General features: G+C 47.9%; 1 protein-coding gene across 2 annotated transcripts in view; it reads right to left on the reverse strand.

Moving 5' to 3' along the window:
• EEF2K (eukaryotic elongation factor 2 kinase) overlaps window positions 1–20,383 on the reverse strand; it is a 62,610-nt gene that overhangs the window by 26,263 nt on the left and 15,964 nt on the right. For both annotated transcript variants that reach the window (XM_027126675.1, XM_027126676.1), the window contains exons 3-6: window positions 7,320–7,420; window positions 3,934–3,994; window positions 2,583–2,620; window positions 2,034–2,205 (exon numbers count right to left, since the gene is read on the reverse strand). In XM_027126675.1, the coding sequence (XP_026982476.1) occupies window positions 2,034–2,205; window positions 2,583–2,620; window positions 3,934–3,994; window positions 7,320–7,420 (372 nt within the window). The remainder of the gene's footprint in view (window positions 1–2,033; window positions 2,206–2,582; window positions 2,621–3,933; window positions 3,995–7,319; window positions 7,421–20,383) is intronic.

A 20,383-nucleotide genomic window follows, 5' to 3' on the forward strand; every position in this document is an offset into this window, starting at 1 on the left:
ACCCACAACAGGAGCCAGGCCTGGGTTTCCCAAGGAAATGACCACCCAGGAAACTGCTTGTCTGAGTCACCAGACAGGCAGACAACAACTGCAGAGGCCAAAGGGGCCCAGAGCTGAGAGCTGAGAACCTCCCCAGATGTGGCCTCAGTCTTGAGAACCAGACAGGGGGGAAGGAGCGGCTGGTTCCCAGAGGGTTCCTGTTCCAAAAGTTGGCTCCATTTCTACCAGGAAGCCTGCTGCAGGGCCACCTGCTTGAGCAGAAGGCAACTGGGTGAGGGTCAGTGGCAAGGATACATCCTCAAGGGGACAGCCAGGTCCTCCTCGAACAACCACATTCCTCTCCCTTCATCAATTCAACCACGTTATTATTCACTGAGCACCTAGGCACTCGGACAGAGTTGAACAAGACAGATAAAATTCCTGCCCTCGGGGGAGAGAAGCAACTGAAATATTAACTACATGAATAAGACCCTTTCAGACGGTGCCAACTGCTCTGAAAAAAAAGAAACCAAAACAAAGTGACATGACAGAGGGTGCAGCGGTGGGTTACTTCATTTAGGACGGTCTAGCACAGCCTAGCTGAGGAGGTGACATGAGCTGAGACCTGAACCGTGAGCAGGATTGAGGAGATGCAGTGATGCAGCCTTGCAGGAACAGTCAGTGCAAAGGTCCTGAGGCAGAAACAAGCTTAGGGAGGAAGGAAAAAGTGGCCAGGCCTGAGTGTACTGAATTACTAAAGAGGACACAACCCCCGAGGGTGGGAGTGTGGCTTTTTGTATCCACACCAAGGACACTTAATCAAGGGCTCTGCAAACAGTAGGCACTCAATAAGTTCTGCTGGCTACCTGGAAGTGTGGCTCTCCTAGGCACTCAGAAGATGGTACCTTATAGCTAGCAGGTGCACAAACAGTAGGAGAGCTGAGCTGTGAATTTAAGCAGGGCAGAGGCCCGGGGTGCTATTTCCTCAAATGCCTGCAGGCAACAGGAAGTTCTGCTTGGCTTCAGGTCACCAATACCCTGGGGGCTCAAGTGAAGAAGGCAAGAGCAGGGGCTTGGAAAGCCTGGATTTGAGCCCTGGCTCCATCCCTGCCCATTTGGGCAAGACACTTAACCCCTTTGTGCCCTAGGTTCCCCAGGGGCAGATAAGGAAGGAATCCATTCCCCACTCCCTCTCCTGCTTTTCCTTGGGAGCTACCAATCTCAGTCCGCCTAGTCTGGGTGGAAGAACCCATACTGCTGGTGGGTACAAGGCTCAGGCCTGCCTAATCTGCATATTCCCACACCCTGGCCATCGTGATTGGCTCAGTGATAGGCACCTGACCTAATCAAGCCAATGAAACCCATGGGACTTCCCTGACAGTCCAGTGGTTAAGACTCCGTGCTTCCAACAAAGGGAACGTGGGTTTGAACCCTGGTTGGGGAACTAAGGCCCACATGCCGTGTGGTATGGCCAAAAAAAGAAAAAGAAAAAAAAAAAAAGAAACCCAGTTTTGAGACTCATTGAAACTTGCGGGAAAACATGTCATTCCATCAAGGTTGCCGAGAAACGGAAAGGGAGCCTGCAGCTACTGGGACTAACATGTCACTACAAGTTGAAAAGCCACCTGAGAGTGATGCCAACACAGAACACTGAGACTAGAGCTGGAGGAAGATTCCCAACAACTTCAATTTGGTCCTGGATCTCGCTACACCTGTAGCCAGCACTATTTCTCAGTTATAGGAGGCAATAAATTCCCTTTTTGGATTAAGTCCGTTTGAGTGGGTTTCTGTCATTTGCAAGCAAAAATCCTGACTAATAGATCCCATCTGTAAATGGAATAAAAACATTCCAACCTCAAACAACCTCAGACCTGTTTTCAGAAATCAATAACTCTTGGCATGTAGAGTACTTGACATATCAGGCTCAATACATGATGGTTGTTATTAGCGGCTGCTAAGATGGTGAAAAAGGAAGCCTGTGACAGGCACCTCCATCGTCCTCATCTCCAGATACGTCCTGGTGTTGGAGGGCGGCAGACAGGGGTGCCACACACCTGCTTAGGGGGCTTGTGCCGATTATACTCCTCTCCCCAGAGCTTGGCTTCCATCTGTAGACGCACATCCTCAAAGTACACGTCCCTGTCCACGGACTCGATGTAGCGCTTTGCCACGTAGTTGGAGGCCCCCTTCCACTGCTGAGTGTGCAGGAAGTTGGAAAGCTTCTTCCTGAGGGGAGAGGCATCAGGGGGCCCGCCTGGGTGTTCTGGATCCCAGCCCTAGTCCCCAGGATGGGAAGACCCTGCCTGACCCGGCTGGCTAGAGCCAGGAACAAAATGCAAGAGGTGGGAGGGGCTTCCCCACCCCACAGCATCCTTCAAAGAGCTGCGAATCGGGCTTAAGGGACATACTTCCTGTTCTCCTCCAGCCCATCCCCACAGCCGGTCCCAACGTGTGGTCCAACGGAGACCAGATGGAGAGGAGCTTGGGCTACAAGAAGAGAAGCCACTGTCTCCATTTCTTGACTGGAAATGTCACAGTGCCCCTGCTCTCAGGAGCCTGAGGGAGTCTGGGCAGGGCCCCGAGAGGCAGGCTGAGTCACTTACGTCCTGAAGCACTCCCTCATTGCTCCCCGGCCGAAGGGCTGAAAGACATCACACAGCGGGTTATCAGTCCCCACACCCCACCCAGAGGCTACCCTGAGCCAGGAGGAGATTTTCCCCTTGGACGTCACCCACCAAATCGATGCCCTGGACCTCATCTCAACCCTAAAATCCCTGGGCCCTCCTTCCTTTACTGCAGCACCAAGCCCTCATAGAACTTCCAGCCTGGAGGCTGCAGGACTGATGAGACCACCCTATTCCCCGCCTAGCTGAGCAGAAGACTCTCAGGGGGTGAAGATATTATGGGGGTGACGGGGTGGGGGTAGAGACAGTACATGTCAAAGGATGTTTTTTGTAGCCCTGTCTGTAACAGAAAAAAAAGCAAAACCACCCAAATGTCCATCGACAGTATAATGGATCGATCAATCAGGTCTATTTGCTTGACAAAATATTATACAGCAATGAGAATGAACAAATTACAGTTCTAGAAAAAACATGTACAAAACCTGATGGACAAAATGTTGAGCTATACATATACGGTATGGTTCCACTTATAGGGAGTACAAAAAGGCAAAACCAATCTCGGGTGATAGAATTCAGGGTAGTGCTTACCCTTGGGGGTAAAGGAGGAGTAAGTGGGGCTGAGAGGGGCTTCTGGGGGTGCCGGTGATATTCTGTGTCTTGATCTGGGTGCTGGTTATACACATGTTCACTTGGTGAAACTCATCAAGCTACACACTTTTCTGAGTGTGTGATACACTACAAAATGTTTCACAGATCGATCCTGCCCCTTACTAGGCAGGAAGTTCTCTATTTTCTAGTTGATTCCTTTTTCTTGCAACCCACTGAGTTCACCTTGTTAGATGAAAAGTAATAGGTGGTGACCTGTAAGTTTTGAAAACGGATATACACATTCACGGTTCACCGATTTTCAATAAGAGTGTCAAGAAGAATCTTTTGATATATATGATTAATACATGAAATGCCCAGAATAGGTAAATATACAGAGACAGAAGATAAATTAGTGGTTGCCCATGGCTGGGGCAGATAAGGGAATTGGAGACTGACTGCTAATGGGTAGGTACGGGGTTTCTTCTAGAGATGGTGAAAATGTTCTGGGACTGATCGTGGTGATGGTTGCATAACTCTGTGACTATACTAAAAACCACTGAACTGTACACTTTAAATGGGTATGGGGTATGGTGTGTGAATTATATCTCAATAAAGCTGTTGTAAAAAATAAAATAAATATACAGTACTATAAAGAATCCCCCAAAGTTAAAAAAATAAAATAAAGTGGGTGTGGAGGAGAGGAAGCAATCCCTGATCACACTGGGCTCGAGGCTCTGCTCACCTGAGACGCCATCTTGATCAGAACTTCATCCTCCAGCCACTCCCCGGTGACAGCGTTGTACCTGCAGAGACCAGAACCCACCCCAGGGCGCAGCGTCCATTACCTGATCCTGTCACTCACTAGCTGAAGGCAGAAGACTTTTCTGGGCTGCCCAATGCCCTCGGGATCAAATCTTCTCTCTACCCACAGGCCCACCTGACCTCCTGCGTTGGGTCTGTGGACACTCCCCCTCCCTCCCAGGTCCCCACCACACTGGCCTCCTTCCCCTTCGTCAAAGGCAGCTATTCCCTCTCCACCATGTCCCCCAGCGCTTACAGTTGTGCAGTGGGCGGGCTTGCTCCCTACCTATCTGGCTCCCCCACCGGACTGTAACTCCACAAAGGCAGGCCAGTGAACAGGACCTGGTACAGGGGATGCTTAATAAACGCATGGTGGATGAACAGTTGAATAAGTAAATATCCTTGTTATAACTGGCCTAGATAATGAATGGCGTGTCCCAGGATGGGAGGTGGCAGCATCCTCGTTCTTGCCGGTGTGAGGCCCAGTGCAGGCAGGGCTGGGGGGAGGGTCCTGCCTCTGAGTCCAACCAGGAAAGGGGCTGCCGGATACACACCCAAGGCAGAGAGGGATGGAGAGGGTTCCAGAACATTTTCATCTCTCTTTTCCCAGGGATCCTCTTTTCCAGAGCAAATCTGCCCCTAGGCCTGGCTGGGCCTTAACAGGTTTGCCTGGTAGGAAGCTCCTTGGCTCAGTAAATCCCTAAAATCTTAAACCTCCCCCAGGGCTGAGGTGTTCTTAGCTCTAGCAGATGCCTCCCTGGCCCTCCCTCAGGGGCGACAGACTCCAGAACCTCCCAGCTCGTGGGAACAGCCTTTTCAGAGCCTGAGAAACAAGCAGAGGCCTGGCGGTTAACCCACCCCAGGCCCAGGGTGGGGAGGAAGGCTTGTCAGAGCCACACACCTGCTGGCACCAGCCCGTGGCAGTTCTGTGCCAATAAATAACAGCAATCATTGTTAGTACTACTATGTAGAGGCCAAGGTAAAGGAAGTCGTCTTCCCTCACTTCCAAACAGACTGAAAGCTGAGAGGCGCCCAGAAGTTGGGGGAGGGCAGAGACATGCAACACTGGAAGGGTCTTAACTGTCCTTCACAATCACTAACCTTACCGAGGACAGAGCTGCTCTGAGTTCACTGAGCATTCACTGTATGCTGAGTGCTTACACGGAACTCCTCCATCAACCGTCACTCGGCCCTGTGAGATCCGTGCAAATATTGTGCCCACTTTCCAGATGGGGAAACCAAGGTTCAGAGAGGTGAAAAAACCTTCCTGAGAGCCAAGATTCAAACCCAGGTTGGTTTCAAACAGAACCTTGCTCTTAACCAGCCTGGGTACAACCCACGTGAACAGGAAATCTGTCCCAGTAAAGGGCTGGCTTGCAGCAGAGCTCTTTAAAAACCAGCAATAGAGGTGGAAGCCTCCAATTTAGAAATCTCTGGACATTCTGTGCCTGACCTCCCTCTGCTGGCAGCCAGGGCAGGTGAAATCAGCTACTATGGTTAAGAAATAAACACAATTCGGCGCAGCCCCTGGTCCCTGGCCCCCAAGGAGCTCAGGGACACACAGAACCAGCCCAGCACGTGAGTCCTGCTTTTCCAAGGGCCTCCCTGGTAGCCTGGTGTCCTCAGTCTGGAGGCCAGATGTCACCGACCAGCCACCACGCTGCGTTTACAGGCAGGAAGGAACAGAGTCCACAACCTGGCCTTCTGGGGCCCCGACGATGCTGACCTCAGCTGCCGGCACAGACCCCAGAGCCCACTAGGAGGTCAGCCTCCAAAATGGGGAAAGGTGCACACTAGGTTCTAACCCATCTCCTCACAGGGTGGGAGCAGGAACACATTGCAGAAAGGTGGAGAGGGCTCCACTGTTTCTGCCTGCCTAGCAACTGCTCCCCTTTCTTCTGGTAACAGCACCCCAATTTTCCTTTGGAAAACCACCATCCTCCATTTTCAGAACATAAGGACTGGGTGAAGCTGATCCCCCAGCCCCTTCTTGCTTGTGGTATGTGATCTAGACCTGGCCAGTGAGAGCAAAGCTCCTGGCACAATGACTGGTTCAGTAACCGGCCTATAACCAAGGCCAGGCCAAGGAGATTCAAATGTGGGACTTTTGTTGTAAAAAAAATCAAGAAAGAAAGATCCTTTCCCACTGAGTGAGATGAAATGTGGGGCTCCTAGAAGCCATGTGTGCCACTGATGTAAGACAGTCTATCTGGGGTCAGAGCCAAAAGCATCCTTGGAGCAGCTGGGACTAGCCATACGCGAAGCCCACGTAGACGAGTCAACCGTTCCTTTCTATACTTAAGCCACTGCGAACTGGGTTTCTGTCACTTGCATTTGAAAAAGAGTCCTGACTAATTCACAGACACTGATCTGAGTCAGAAAGTTATCTTATTAACTACCTGGGTGACCCTGTTCAAACCTCTCTCTCCACTGGGGCAACTGAGGGAACTCACGGGGTTCACCTGGATGAGTCAGAGCTGGGGGGGTCTACAGAGGTCACAGGACACAGGACAGGCCCCAGGGCAGATCCATGAGTCTTCTAAAATTATGAGTCAAATAAGACATATGTGTGCAACCTTCTGAGATGGCTTCATCAGATCCTCAAAGGAGTGCCGAAGGTTTGACACGACGACTGCAGACTTTATTTAATGAGTAAATACATATAGAGTGCGTAAACAGTACCTCGCAGATGGAACATTCAGTAAACAAGGACCCCATCATCATCACCATAGTCCTCCTTATTATGTTGCTGGTAGCGTTCTGTTGTTTTTATTTTTCTTCCTGAAACCCCCTGAGAACACTCTTCCTTCCTCTGCCTTTTCAAATAGGAAATCTAGACCCTCCCAGCTCTGTTTTGTGAATCTTCCTGGGGCCAAGGCACTGAAAGGCTGGTCTGCTTTCTTTCCCTTTGATAGCAATTGTGGGGTCATGTGTTGAGATGATGGAGCCACAAGACAAAAGTAGCCTGGATCCCTGAGATGCCCTGAAGAGTTACTCAACTCTCACCCAACTTCGTGTGAGCAAGAAATGCACCTCTGTTGCATAAAGCCCTTGGGGTATTTGTACTTGCAGCATAGCTCAGCCTAGCCTGTAGAATACACACTTTACAGGATTAAATACACACGGTAAGGATTAAATGAGATCATGCACAATGCCTTGAGCATGCGTAAATACTCAAATACTGGCTGACATTATTATTATTATATTCCCTTTTCCTTGATCTCCAAGGGTACTTAAGCCTCACTGATTTTAAGCAGAAGGAGGACCCAAACCCCAAGGACTCCTTGTGGACTGGGGTCATACAGTGTCTGTAGACGAGGTACTGACCTGTGACGTGTGGCGCATTCCGTGGCAATGTCCTCCAGGTGGAACTCGGCCCAGGGGTCAGGCATGTGCTTGGCCTTCTCGATTGCATGCTTCCAAGCTTCCTGCAGAAGCAAAGGGGAGTGTTAGGTCCAGACCAGGGGCTTCTGGGACAGTGCAGGGCAGCTCCTCTCACCCTGTGATTTCCCAGTGTCTCCGACCTCTGGGGAGGCAGACAGCATCAGTCAGAGAGAATCACTCCCATCTATTATCCTTGTAGGAATATAGTTCCCAAAAGATCTCACATGGGCCCAGCTCACATGGGCCCAGCTTTCCCACCGCCAGAAGTGACCTGTCTTAACTACAAAACCGAAGAAGAAACATAATATGTATAGAAAACACATACTGCTTCACTTGTTATCAAAAAGTTGAGAATGAAAATAAGATGATATTCCCCCATCCCACCTTGTTCAGACTGGCAAACATTTTAACAGCTGGTAATGACGCGTCTGACCAGGATGTGGGGAAACAGGTGTTCTCACGTACTGTCAGTGGGTATAAACCTCTTCTAAAGGCAATCTGGCAATGTACTAAAATGGAAAAACTGTATTCCTTTATTTTGACCCAGCAATTCTACATCTAGGAATGTATCCTCTAGAAATACAAACATAAGTGTGCAAACATACGTGTACAAGAGGTATCACTGTGATCGTGCAAAATGAATTCATCCCAGACGTCTGTGGGGAGTGGTTACTACGCTTTGACTCTATTCATTTAAAATGCTAAACCGCCTTATGGTGGGAATTCTGGACTCTATCAGGCCCAATGTCACCTTCTCATAAATATTGTATAAATCATAAATACACCCCATTTTACTGCCCTAAATGAAATTCACAGACAATTTAACCTTCTTAAACTCAAGAGTATATCAAACTATGCAAAAGATATGTTGCCTTTACATTAACAAAGTGCTAAGTTCTCAGTTAATTATGAACAGATTCCCATGAGATGTTCCAAGGTCCTGGGGGTGCAGGACAATTCCTTGTGCAGATCTGCTCTGCCCATTGCAGGTTCAGCGTCCCTGCCTTCCACCCATTTGGTGCCTCAGTGCCTTCCATTGTTGTGCTGCCCGAAAACATGTCCCCAAACGTTCAAACCCTGTTAAGAACGGGGCTTCAAGGGTACTAACTGGGAAAGATGAGCAAGGCACGTTATGGAGAGAACATGCTGATTCTCAACAGCATCATAGTACGACCCCAGTTTTTTGTTTTAAGAAGCTCATTTGGGACTTCCCTGGTGGTCCAGTGGCTAAGACTCCACGCTCCCAATGCAGAAGGCCCAGGTTCGATCCCTAGTCAGGGAACTAGATCCCACATGCCACAACTAAGAGTTCACACGCCACAACAAAGATCCCGAGTGCCGCAACAAAGATCCGCACAGCCAAATAAATAAATATTAAAAAAAAAAAGCAGCTCATTTTACTGTTTTTATAATCCCAAGGTGGACTCCTTTCTTGTCCCCTCCAAACAAACACTCCGACTCTCACACTGGGGAGCAATACCCTCTCCATCTTTTCCTGTAGAGCTTGAACCTTTGCCCGACAGCCTCTACAGAGGAATCAGTGAGACCAAACCTCCCTTCCAGGCCACAGGCCTGAGCCACAGGGAGGGTCTGGATCGTGGGCTGGCCACTGCCTGGGCCTGGCAGATTCCAGACCTCCCCACCCCACAATGGCATCCCTCAGCCTCCTGGACCAGCTCTTAGGAGCTCTTCCACGGACTTGGGTGCAAACAGGACAGCTCCCAGCGCATGCCCCCGGCCTAGGCTCCATCACTGAGAGCCTGCTCAGAGGAGATGAGGCGCACACACACATGCACGCACACGGCCCAGGGCTCCCTTACTGGGGCTTTCTAATCTCTGCAAAGTCTAAAAATGAAGCCCGTAATTTTTTGCTTCCTATTTGGAGGTAATTCATGCTTAATGAAAACACTTGGAAAATACAGAAGACAAAGAAATTCAAATCTGCCACGTGCCGTCCACCAGAGCAACTATCATCAATGCTTTGGACTAGTTATTTTCCAGATCCCTTACGTGCATTTTTAAATAAAATTGGAATCACACTGCAAATATAACTTACAGTTTTTCAGGAGAGTGGGTCAATGGGACTTGGTTCTTTATTTAGTGATCTTGATTTTTTTCCCTGATTCCAAATGTTTGATCTGCTTATTACAAAAAAGTACAAGTACTACAGAATTCTGAATTAGAAAGCAGCAGTCCTTTCTAACCTCTACTCCTCTGAAAACCTCAGCTGACAGTTGATTTAGATATTCTGCAGGTTTCCTCCTATGCATTTGTTAACATACACATGAATTTAAGAGCACTGGGACGGTATTGTGTTCTGCATCTTACGTTTCTCCACTTAACACAGGATCCTGGACCCAGCCTTTCCATGTCATACGTACAGACAGGCTGGATCGACCTCGTTTCCCTTCCATGGTTGTACGATACACGATTATATAAATGTACCTGAAGCTGTTTCTCAGACCTCAGTTGATGGTTATTTAGATTCTCTCTAATAATCCCTCGTATAAACAGTGCTAAAGGGACCATCCTCTTATCTAATCTCTGTGCACCTGTGCAAGAGCTCAGTAGGACATACTTCTTGGAAGTGTAATCACTGGATCACAAAGTTTAGAAATTTGGAGTTCCCCTCCAAAAAGATTCTCCTAGGTTACACTCCAAGAAGCAAAGAACAAATCACTCAAATTTTTTGGCACAAACATCACATCATGAATTTACAAGTTAGCTGTAACAGCTGTGTAACAATCCACTGCATGGGTTAATCATTATTGATTTAACTGTTCACCTGTGGTTCTCCACAGTGAGACTCTGAGCTTGTCACTGCCTTTTCCCTGTTACACATAACCCTGCAGCAGACATGTTTACGACTAAAGCAGTTGTTGGATTTCTGTACTTTAAAAAAGTGCCACAGTCCCCTCTTGTATTCCAGCTGCTGCGAATGGCAGGGATGGCCTTCTGACCCCCACCTGTCAAGGAGCCCGCTGAGTTCTGAGTAGTCAGCAGGCCGCCCTTCTGAGCATGTCTGTACAAGCGCCCTGTTCTCTGCCTGAGACACATGACTTTCTCAGTGTACCTCTCTCAACCGGTGACTAAGACGCGCCCTAAGCAACCAAAGACAGGGCCCCCCATTCAATGAGGATTATCGACAGAAATTACCTGCTGGCTGGATGCTACGGCAGCAACCAGAAAAAACAGTCAAGGAAAAAAGTATTTCAGAATTAGAGGGCATGTTATTTCACAGGCTCAGAATTACCTTTATTTACAAACCCAGAAAAAAAATCAAGCCACACCTTACTGGCAACAGGTGGGTTTAATGCAAGTGACTTTTTTTTTTTAAGCACAATATAAAAAGTCCTGTACTGGGCTTCCCTGGTGGCGCAGTGGTTGAGAGTCCGCCTGCCGATGCAAGGGACGCAGGTTTGTGCCCCGGTCCGGGAAGATCCCACGTGCCACGGAGCGGCTGGGCCCGTGAGCCATGGCCACTGAGCCTGCGCGTCCGGAGCCTGTGCTCCGCAACGGGAGAGGCCACAACAGTGAGAGGCCCGGGTACCGCAAAAAAAAAGTCCTGTACTAAGATGCAGTTCCCTCAGCTCTGGTTCCGGCCCACTGCTGACGAACTTGGGGAACCTCTATTTCCTCATTTACAAAAGACAATGAAGAATATTTTGACTACTGGTGGTCAACTTCTTTCCTGTCCCCACCCGTGGGGCAGACATGCTCCCACTAGAAACAGTGGCTCACTGAGCACACAGTGCTCATTACAGTTGAACAACCTCAGCTAAACTTAAATCACTGGTACTATTTTATCCATCAGGTTAGGAAAAATAGGTGGTTACGGAGGACCTGGAAGTGAGTGCTCTCAGACACTGTGAGGAGAGTGGAAGCAGGTACTGCCACCTTTGAGGGCCATCTGGTTATGCCAGATGGTCGGCCAGTGGTTATGAACCTTCTTCACTGACTTCTGACCCAGCCATTCTGATCACCTACCCAGGTGTGCTCAGGTCGGTGCTCGTAACGCTATGTAACAGGCAAGCATTACAAACAACCTGCCAGTCCACAGGGGGATCATTAGGTACACTTGGCATACTTGCATGCAGCCGTTAAAAAGATGACGGTGCTGATATGGGCAATCTCTAAGGCCTACTGTCTGGGGGTAAAAAGCAAGGTACTGAATAAAGCAGACGGCATGACACCATTTACTGGTGGAGGAAACCCACAAATCAGTACCATAGATTTCTTAGACTCACAGACAGAGATCAGACCTGTGGTTGCCAAGGGGGATGGGGGGGTAGATGGGTGGAATGGGAGACTGGGGTTGGTAGATGCAAACTATTACATTTGGAATGGATAAACAACAAGGTCCTACTGTATAGCACAGGGAACTATATCCAATCTCCTGGGATAAACCATAATGGAAAAGAATATAAAAAGAATGTCTATATGTGTGTAACTGAGTCGCTTTCCTGTATAGCAGACATTGGCACAGCATTGTAAATCAACTCTACTTCAATAAATACATATATGAAAAAAATACCATAGATTTCTAAGGATATGTGTGTCTGTAGATATATGCATAAATGTACATTTATATATAAATACATCTTAAAAGGTCTGAAAATTTTACAGCACAGGGAATATAGCCAATATTTATAATGACTTAATTTTTTAAATAAATTTATTTATTTATTTTATTTTTGGCTGCATTGGGTCTTTGTTGCTGCGCGCAGGCCTTCTCTAGTTGCAGAGAGCGGGGGCTACTCTTCGTTGCGGTGCGCGGGCTACTCATTGCGGTGGCTTCTCCTGTTGCAGAGCACGGGCTCTAGGTGTGCGGGCTTCAGTAATTGTGGCTCGCGGGCTCTAGAGTGCAGGCTCAGTAGTTGTGGCACCTGGGCTTAGTTACTCCGCGGCATGTGGGATCTTCCCAGACCAGGGCTTTAACCCGTGTCCCCTGCATTGCAGGAGGATTCCTAACCACTGCTCCACCAGAGAAGCCCCTATAATGATTTTAAATGGAGTATAATCCTTGAAAATACTGAATCACTATGTTCTACACCTGAAACTAATATAATGTTGTAAATCAGCTATACTTCAATAAAAATTAAAGATAAAAATAAATTTAAAAGGTCTGAAAAGTGATTATTCGAAACTGACACAATGGTTATCTCTGGGAATAGAAGAAGATAAGAGGCTGATCAGGGTGACTTCATCTTCATCTACATTCATTTTTTTACCATGAGAATGTCTTCAGGCGTTGCATGTGTAAGTCAACGCTATTAAACAAAGATCACTGGGTGAGATGACCTTAAGGCCCTGACAGCTCTAACATTCTCTAGCTTCAAAGAGCCTAAAACTCAGGTGAGTGGACTAATTATTCTTACATAAAACAGGCGGTTTCACAAAGAGGAAAACATAATCCTGGGAAGAGAACAGAATGGCTTTGGTTCCTCAGAGCCTGAGAGTATAAAATAAAACTAACTAACTAATTAATTAATAATAATAGTAAATTTCCTGAAATATGCCAGGAGTGAGACCAGATGTGTGGCTAATGTGTTTGCAATCTCTTTGGCACACATGATGTTATCAGCTACTGCTGCCGTTTTTATATCACTATTCTTATTACTACTATCACAGCAGTCAAAGCCTCTGGATCTTACATGAAGCATCCAGTAGCTCCTTGAAGCTTCCTTCTTTTTTAAAATTTATTTATTTTATTTATTTTTATTTTTGGCTGCGTTGGGTCTTCGTTGCTGCGCGCAGGCTTTCTCTGGTTGCAGTGAGCGGGGCCTACTCTTCATTGTGGTGTGCAGGCTTCTCATCGCGGAGCACGGGCTCTAGGCATGCAGGCTTCAGTAGTTGTGGCACACAGGCTCAGCAGCTGTGGCACGTGGGCTCTAGAGCACAGGCTCAGTAGTTGCGGCACACGGGCTTAGTTGCTCCGCGGCACATGGGATCTTCCCGGGCTAGGGCTCGAACCTGTGCCCCCTGCATTGGCAGGCGGATTCTTAACCCCTGCACCACCAAGGAAGCCCGAAGCTTCCTTCTGAAACATCAACTGTTACATTCAGTAAGCAGATGTTATAAAATATGTTTTCCCCATCATCACTTCTGTAGAATTTAAGAACTACAGCCCTAAGTCAGCCCTACTTACCCCTCCTGACCGACAGTAAAGGGCTTAAACCACAGCCAAGGACAAGTAAAAGAAGTGGAGGTGCACATCATGCTCTGGGATGGAAAGAGGCCGCACCACTGTGTGGCTGCCCCACTCTGGGCCACACGCATTTAGAGGTTTCGTGCAATTTCCATGGAACCCAGCACGGAATATAATAGCAAAAACCTGGAAACTTCCTAAGGATCCCACAAAAGGAAATACTTAAAGAAACTGTGGCGTATCTATACAACGGGCTGCCATGGGGCCACTAAAAAAATGATGGACTAGATCCACATTTACTGATGTGGAAAGATACGCACCATTTCTTTTTTCTATTTTTTTTTTTTGCGGTACGCGGGCCTCTCACTGCTGTGGCCTCTACCGCTGCGGAGCACAGGCTCCGGGCACGCAGGCTCAGCGGCCATGGCTCATGGGCCCAGCCACTCCACGGCATGTGGGATCTTCCCGGACCGGGGCACGAACCCATGTCCCCTGCATCAGCAGGCGGACTCTCAACCACTGCGCCACCAGGGAAGCCCACCATTTCTTGATTGCTGAGGAAAAACTGGTTATTAGAGAACGTATATAGCAAAATCCTGTTATTGTAAGGAAAAGTCCCTGTTTATTTAGTCGTGTCTGTATTTATACGGAAATACACACCAAGACCTTAACAGCAATTATATCTGCACTTTCAAGGTTGTCTTCTGCAAGGAGCATACATTACTTCTATAAGCAATAAAATAATTATAAAGGAAACAAAGTTAAAAATTCTCAAGAAATCTCTCTCTGTTGAATACAGTAGCTGCAGGTCATCTTCCCTGACCAGTGGGATTCAGAGTCACGGCTAGAGAGGACAGGAAGAGAAGGATGGGAACAATAACCAGCAAAGCAATAACATTCCCTAGGATGACAAAGCGCCCTGTCTCCTGGAAGTCTTTCCTCAGACAGCATCCTGGCCGGCACCTCACGGTAACCTTGCCAAGGACGGACAAGCAAGTAGGATAGTTCCTAGTCCACTGACGAGGTACCCAAGGCTCAGAGAGTGAGGAGGTGATTTGCCTTCAGATCTACAGCAACCATGAAATGGAAGACCCAGGACTCAAGAATGTGGACCAAACAGAGAGTTACCATATGACCCAGCAATTCCACTCCCAAGTACCTACCTAAGAGAAAGGAAAACATGGTCACACAAAGACTTGTGTAGCATTATTCGAAACAGCCAAAATGGAGAAACAACCCAAATGTGCATCAACTGATGGATAAACGAAATTGGTACATCCATCATCAGTAAAAAGGAATGGGGCTTCCCTGGTGGCGCAGTGGTTGAGAGTCCACCTGCCGATGCAGTGGACACGGGTTCGTGCCCCGGTCCGGGAAGATCCCACATGCCGTGGGGCGGCTGGGCCCGTGAGCCATGGCCACTGAGCCTGCGCGTCCGGAGCCTGTGCTCCGCAACGGGAGAGGCCACAACAGTGAGAGGCCCGCGTACTGAGAAAAAATAAATAAATAAAAAATAAAAAGGAATGAAGTACTGGCACACACTTCAACATGGATGTGCCTTGAAAACACTGTGCTAAGTGAAAGAAGCCAGACACAAAAGGCCACATATTGTATAATTCTACTTACATGAACTGTCTGGAGGAGGCAAATCCATAGAGACTGAAAATAACGTTAGTGGCTGTTAGGGTCTGGGTGGGATGGGGATACTGGGGGTGATGGCTAAGAGGTATGGGCTTCTTTTAGGGTAATGAAAATGAGCTAAAATTGGTTGTGGTGATGCGGATGCATCATTTTATGAATACACTAAAAGCTACTGAATTGTACATTTTAAATGGCTAAATTGTATGGTATGTAAATTATATTTCAATAAAGCTGCTAAAAAATTTACAAAATAAAATTAAAGAAAGGGAACCCCTGTTAATGAATATCCAGCATATTCCATAAAGGACCACGTGCTTCATAAAGATGAGTCCCTCCAGCCAGGCTTGACTCTCTTCAGTCTCCTCCTGTTTTCCAGACACCAGGTCACTGACGGCTTCCTGCCCAATGCCAGATGCAACATCTTTTTCCTTCATCCGCCCAGCAGGCCCTTATTTTGCTGGAGGTCCAAAGCTTTTTGGATCCAGGACACCTAAGCTTCTCTTTCCCACTCTGCATTCCCAGAGCACTGGGCAAAGTACCAAAATGGTCACCACCTCTGCGTATGCACAGAGTTTCCTGTGGTCAGTGGGCAGGGGCAGAAGCCCAAAGATGCGAGGCTGGGGTCTCCGCGGGCTCGGGTGGGCAGGGACGCCTCTTTTCCCAGTGAGTCATCAGACGCTCATCCACTTCATTCTGGGGCGATTGCTGTGCTTTGACCAAGCTGTTAGAGCCCCCCTGGGCGGGCTGAAAGTATCAGTTTAATCACCAAAGTCTACCAAGAAGGGCGTGGGAAGCAGGCATGCCCATGCGTCATGGGAGCACCAATGCCGGTGCAACCTCTTTGAAGGGCAATGGGCAATGCTTAGCCAAGTTTTAAACCCACAAACATTTTGCTCCAGCCATTCCACCTGTGGGGATTTACCTGGCAGGCGCACCCCCGAGTGGGCACCAGGACACACGCACACGTAAGAGACACACGTAAGAGATGCTTACGGAAGCGGTTTGTGGTAGCAAAAAACTGGAAACGACGTTCACACCCACCCAGGAGGGACTGGCTAAATACATTACAGTGCTTCCAGATAACGCCATGATATTCGGCCATTAGAAAAACGAAACCAAATAAGCAGGACAAAATTCTGCACTCAGGAAGCATCAAGCAATTAAGCTCTCAGAGCCTCAGTTTTACTATCTGTCAAAACACCGATCGTCAGAGGACTGCTGTGCAGATTCAATGGGTTGATATGAGTAAAACACGTAAAGCGGGCCTGCCTGATCCACAGGGCCGGTTATGTAAGTTCTAGCTGATGTCAGTTCATATGTGCCAATATGGGAAGACAGCACAGGAGTGCAAAACAGGTTTGCGGTCAACTAACATTTCTGCGAAAAAGAAAAGAGAGTCACGTACGTACATATGCTTATACTCACAAGGAACATTTCTGGAAGGACATCCCCCAGGGAAACAGGGATCAGAGGTGGGAGGATTACTTTTCACTGTTTACCATTTGTACAGGTTGAATTCTTTCTACCGTGTAGGTATATTATTTACATATTATAAAATACATGTATTTTAAAGTTTGTTTAGATATGTGTATAGATTTACTACAGCACTGTTTGTAATAGGAAAAAAAGGAAACAACCCAAGTGTCCCTCAAGAGGAGGAACTGGCTAGGGATTTCCCTGGTGGTCCAGTGGTTAAGACTCCACGCTCCCAATGCAGGCGGCCCAGGTTCGATCCCTGGTCAGGGAACTAGATCCCACACGCCGCAACAAAGATCCCAGGTGCTGCAACTAAGACTCGGTACAGCCAAATAATTTTTTTTTTTTAAAAAAGAGGGGGACTGGCTAGATAAACCCATGTACATCTTGTGATGGAATACAACTTAATTCACTTAAAAAACAGGTGATCTATATGTGCTAACTGGAATGATCCCCAAGATATTCTCAGACCAGGAAAACAATTCTTTTAAATAAAATTTTCCACTTTATTAAAAACTTGAAAACATATGCTTATTCTAGAAAATGTAGACATGGCACAGAAGTAGAAAAAAAATGATCCTATCCTAAGACAATCTCTGTTGGCGTGTTGATGTACTTCCTTTTAGGGTTTTGTTTTGTGTGTGTGTGTGTGTGCACGTGTGTGTGTTTACAGAGCTAAATCATACTCTATATTTTGCTCTTTAAAATTAACTCCAGAACAGAAGCACTTTCCCACGTTATGAGAAACTGTATAAACATCCTCTGGTTGGCTGCCTGACGTGCTACCCAGGGCGTGGCCCCCTAAACGATTCTGCCACCATCCCCCTGGGAACTCAGGCAAAACGCCCTGGCCTTGACAGTGACAAACTCAACAGTTCACAATACACGCCTGGTACCTGCCAGGGTGACGCCACCTTGGAGGAATGCCAGGTAGCCATTTTGGTTAAACAACTCAGTTGCCATGTCAACAGTAAATGAAAAAACACATTGTTTGTTGGGTGCCAGGGAGAGTGAGGTCTGGAAAACTGAGCTGCCATCTCCCTCTGAAGTCACCACTGGCAACAAGAACCCCATAGAGCCTCCCTTCGATCACCTAGGACGGTGGGCAGGCAAGAGCTACATCTCATCCTTAAACAACCCTTCCTCTGAGTACTGGGGATGAAGTGCGATGGGACACAGCCCCTAGCCTTGAGGTCAGGGGCTGACTCATAAACAGAATGGCATTCAAGAATGACAGATGCACAGAAAGGTCTGCTACGAGCCCCAAGGAATGCCAAGGCGATAGCCAGGGCAGGGCGTCTAGGGAGGCTGAACAATCATTTTAACAGACCCAACTGAAAGAGGTTTCAGGAAGAGGCGTGAAAAGAGAAGCCTGGGGCTTCCCTGGTGGCGCAGTGGTTGAGAGTCCACCTGCCAATGCAGGGGACATGGGTTTGTGCCCCGGTCCAGGAAGATCCCACATGCCGCGGAGCGGCTAGGCCGGTGAGCCATGGCCACTGGGCCTGCGCGTCCAGAGCCTGTGCTCCGCAACGGGAGAGGCCACAGCAGTGAGAGGTCCACGTACTGCAGAAAAAAACAGAGAAGCCTGCTGCAGGAGCAGGGAGAGGTGCAGGGCCCTGCGGACCATAAGCTACCATCGTCAGTGAGGATTTTGAACTTTCTCTTGCAGAATCGATGAGTTTTAAAGACAGCCAATTATTTTATAAATTTATTTATTTGTTTATTTTTGGCTGCGTTGGGTCTTCGTTGCAGTGCGCGGGCTTCTCACTGCGGCACCTTCTCTTGTTGCAGAGCACTGGCTCTAGGCATGTGGGCTCAGTAGTTGTGGCTTGTGGGCTCTAGAGCACAGGCTCAGTAGTTGTGGCTCACGGGCTCAGCTGCTCCACAGCATGTGGGATCGTCCCAGACCAAGGATTGAACCCGTGTCCCCTGCATTGGCAGGTGGATTCCCAACCACTGTGCCACCAGGCAAGCCCAAGGATAGCCAATTACTAATGTTTGTTTAGGGGAGGGGCGGTTACCTGGCTGTGCTGCTTTATTTTTCTTCTGCTAAAAACATCCTTTTGCACACAGAAGTAATACATACGTGTAGTTTTAAAAGTTCCAATGTTTAAAAATATATACCATGTAGATAATCAAAGTCCCTCTTAATGCCACCCTCTCCCCCAGAGAGAATCACCATTAACTGTTGGATGCAAATTCCTTCTTTTTCTCGTTAGTAATTTTTAAATTGTTTTATAACATTATATGAGTTTTTGCTATGCAAATACTAATATATGTATATCTATGTTTTTTGATACACGTGGGATCATATTTCAACTTGCTTTTTACTTCACAGCACATAAAAATAAAAATAGCTAATTTTTGTTTGTCCTTATTATGGACCAGCACTTTCCCAAGAGCTTTTCATGGATTTTGTTTTCTCTCCACAAAAAATATATCTTGTGTATATCTTGGCACTGTTTTTTTTTGTTTTGCGGCACGTGGGCCTCTCACTGCTGTGGCCTCTCCTTTTGCGGAGCACAGGCTCCGGACGCGCAGGCTCAGCGGCCATGGCTCACGGGCCCAGCCGCTCCGCGGCATGTGGGATCTTCCCGGACCGGGGCACGAACCCGTGTCCCCTGCATCGGCGGGCAGATTCTCAACCACTGCACCACCAGGGAAGCCCTGTACAAATGTTTTGTTACTGTTCTCAACTGAGGGCGTACCTCCTCATGCGAGCTTTGCAAATATATGGTGGGGAACATTTTGGGTTGTCATGATGAATAGGGGAGAATATGGCATTTAATGAGCAGGGGTCAGACATGCTTAATGTCCTACAATATACGGGACAGTCCCACCAAATAAAGAATTGTCCCCACCTGAAACTAATGTAAAAGTCTATGTTAATTATAACTCTGAGGTATAAGTATTTTTTACTTTAATAACTATTGTCAAATGGTCCACAGTGGTTTCTGTTTTATGTAAATACCGACTATCTGTCCCTATCTGTCCTTTAGCAAGATAGCACCCAGTGAAGTGAGCTCAGCACTCATCCCTCTCCTGATTCCGAATAAAGCACCTGCTGTGTGCACGGCACGGGGGATGAATGATGAGGCCACAGGGTCCTGCCCTCATGAAGCTCACGTCCTAAGCCAGACTTATAGACAAACTTCCCTTTGCTGGATCACTCCGTCTGTGTTTCCTTTAAAGGATTTACCATACTGAGTTTTGTGGTCAGAGACTGTGTCCATCCCTCCCTGTCTGAGACCCTCCAGCTCCTGGACCCACTCAGTGTTTGCCAAAAGGCCAAACCAGGCTCATGGCTCCTCTGAACAGGCAGCTGTGGGTGGAGCCCTTCTAAGGGGTCTGCCCCACTAGGAGGCCTCCAGGATCCTCCTTCTCTGGAAGCAGCCCCCGTTCTGTGATCCCCGGCGCCCCACCATGCTGTGCCCTGGCCAGAGGTGACTGACTGGACCAGAGACAGACGATGCCTGACTCGGGCTGGGCCAAGCAGATTAGATTTTTCTCCTCTTACAGCTGGGATGGAAGAAGGTCAGATCTGTCTTTGCATGTGCCTCCGTCTGTAATGAGGGGACCCTGGGGCTGGGGGGATCCATTTTCCCACTGTGTAGACTGAGGTGCAGAGAAGAATAAAGAATAGGCAAAGAGAGTTGAGGGATGAGACAGAGAGAGACAGTCCTGTGGCCTTCCAGCTTCCTGCATCTGTCCCCTGAGAGGCCAGACATTGTTTCTGCCTGTG

The sequence above is a fragment of the Aethalodelphis obliquidens genome, unplaced genomic scaffold, assembly GCF_003676395.1.
Source record: "Aethalodelphis obliquidens isolate GAN/ISIS:26980383/991018 unplaced genomic scaffold, ASM367639v1 scaffold30, whole genome shotgun sequence".
Classification (NCBI taxonomy): domain Eukaryota; kingdom Metazoa; phylum Chordata; class Mammalia; order Artiodactyla; family Delphinidae; genus Aethalodelphis; species Aethalodelphis obliquidens.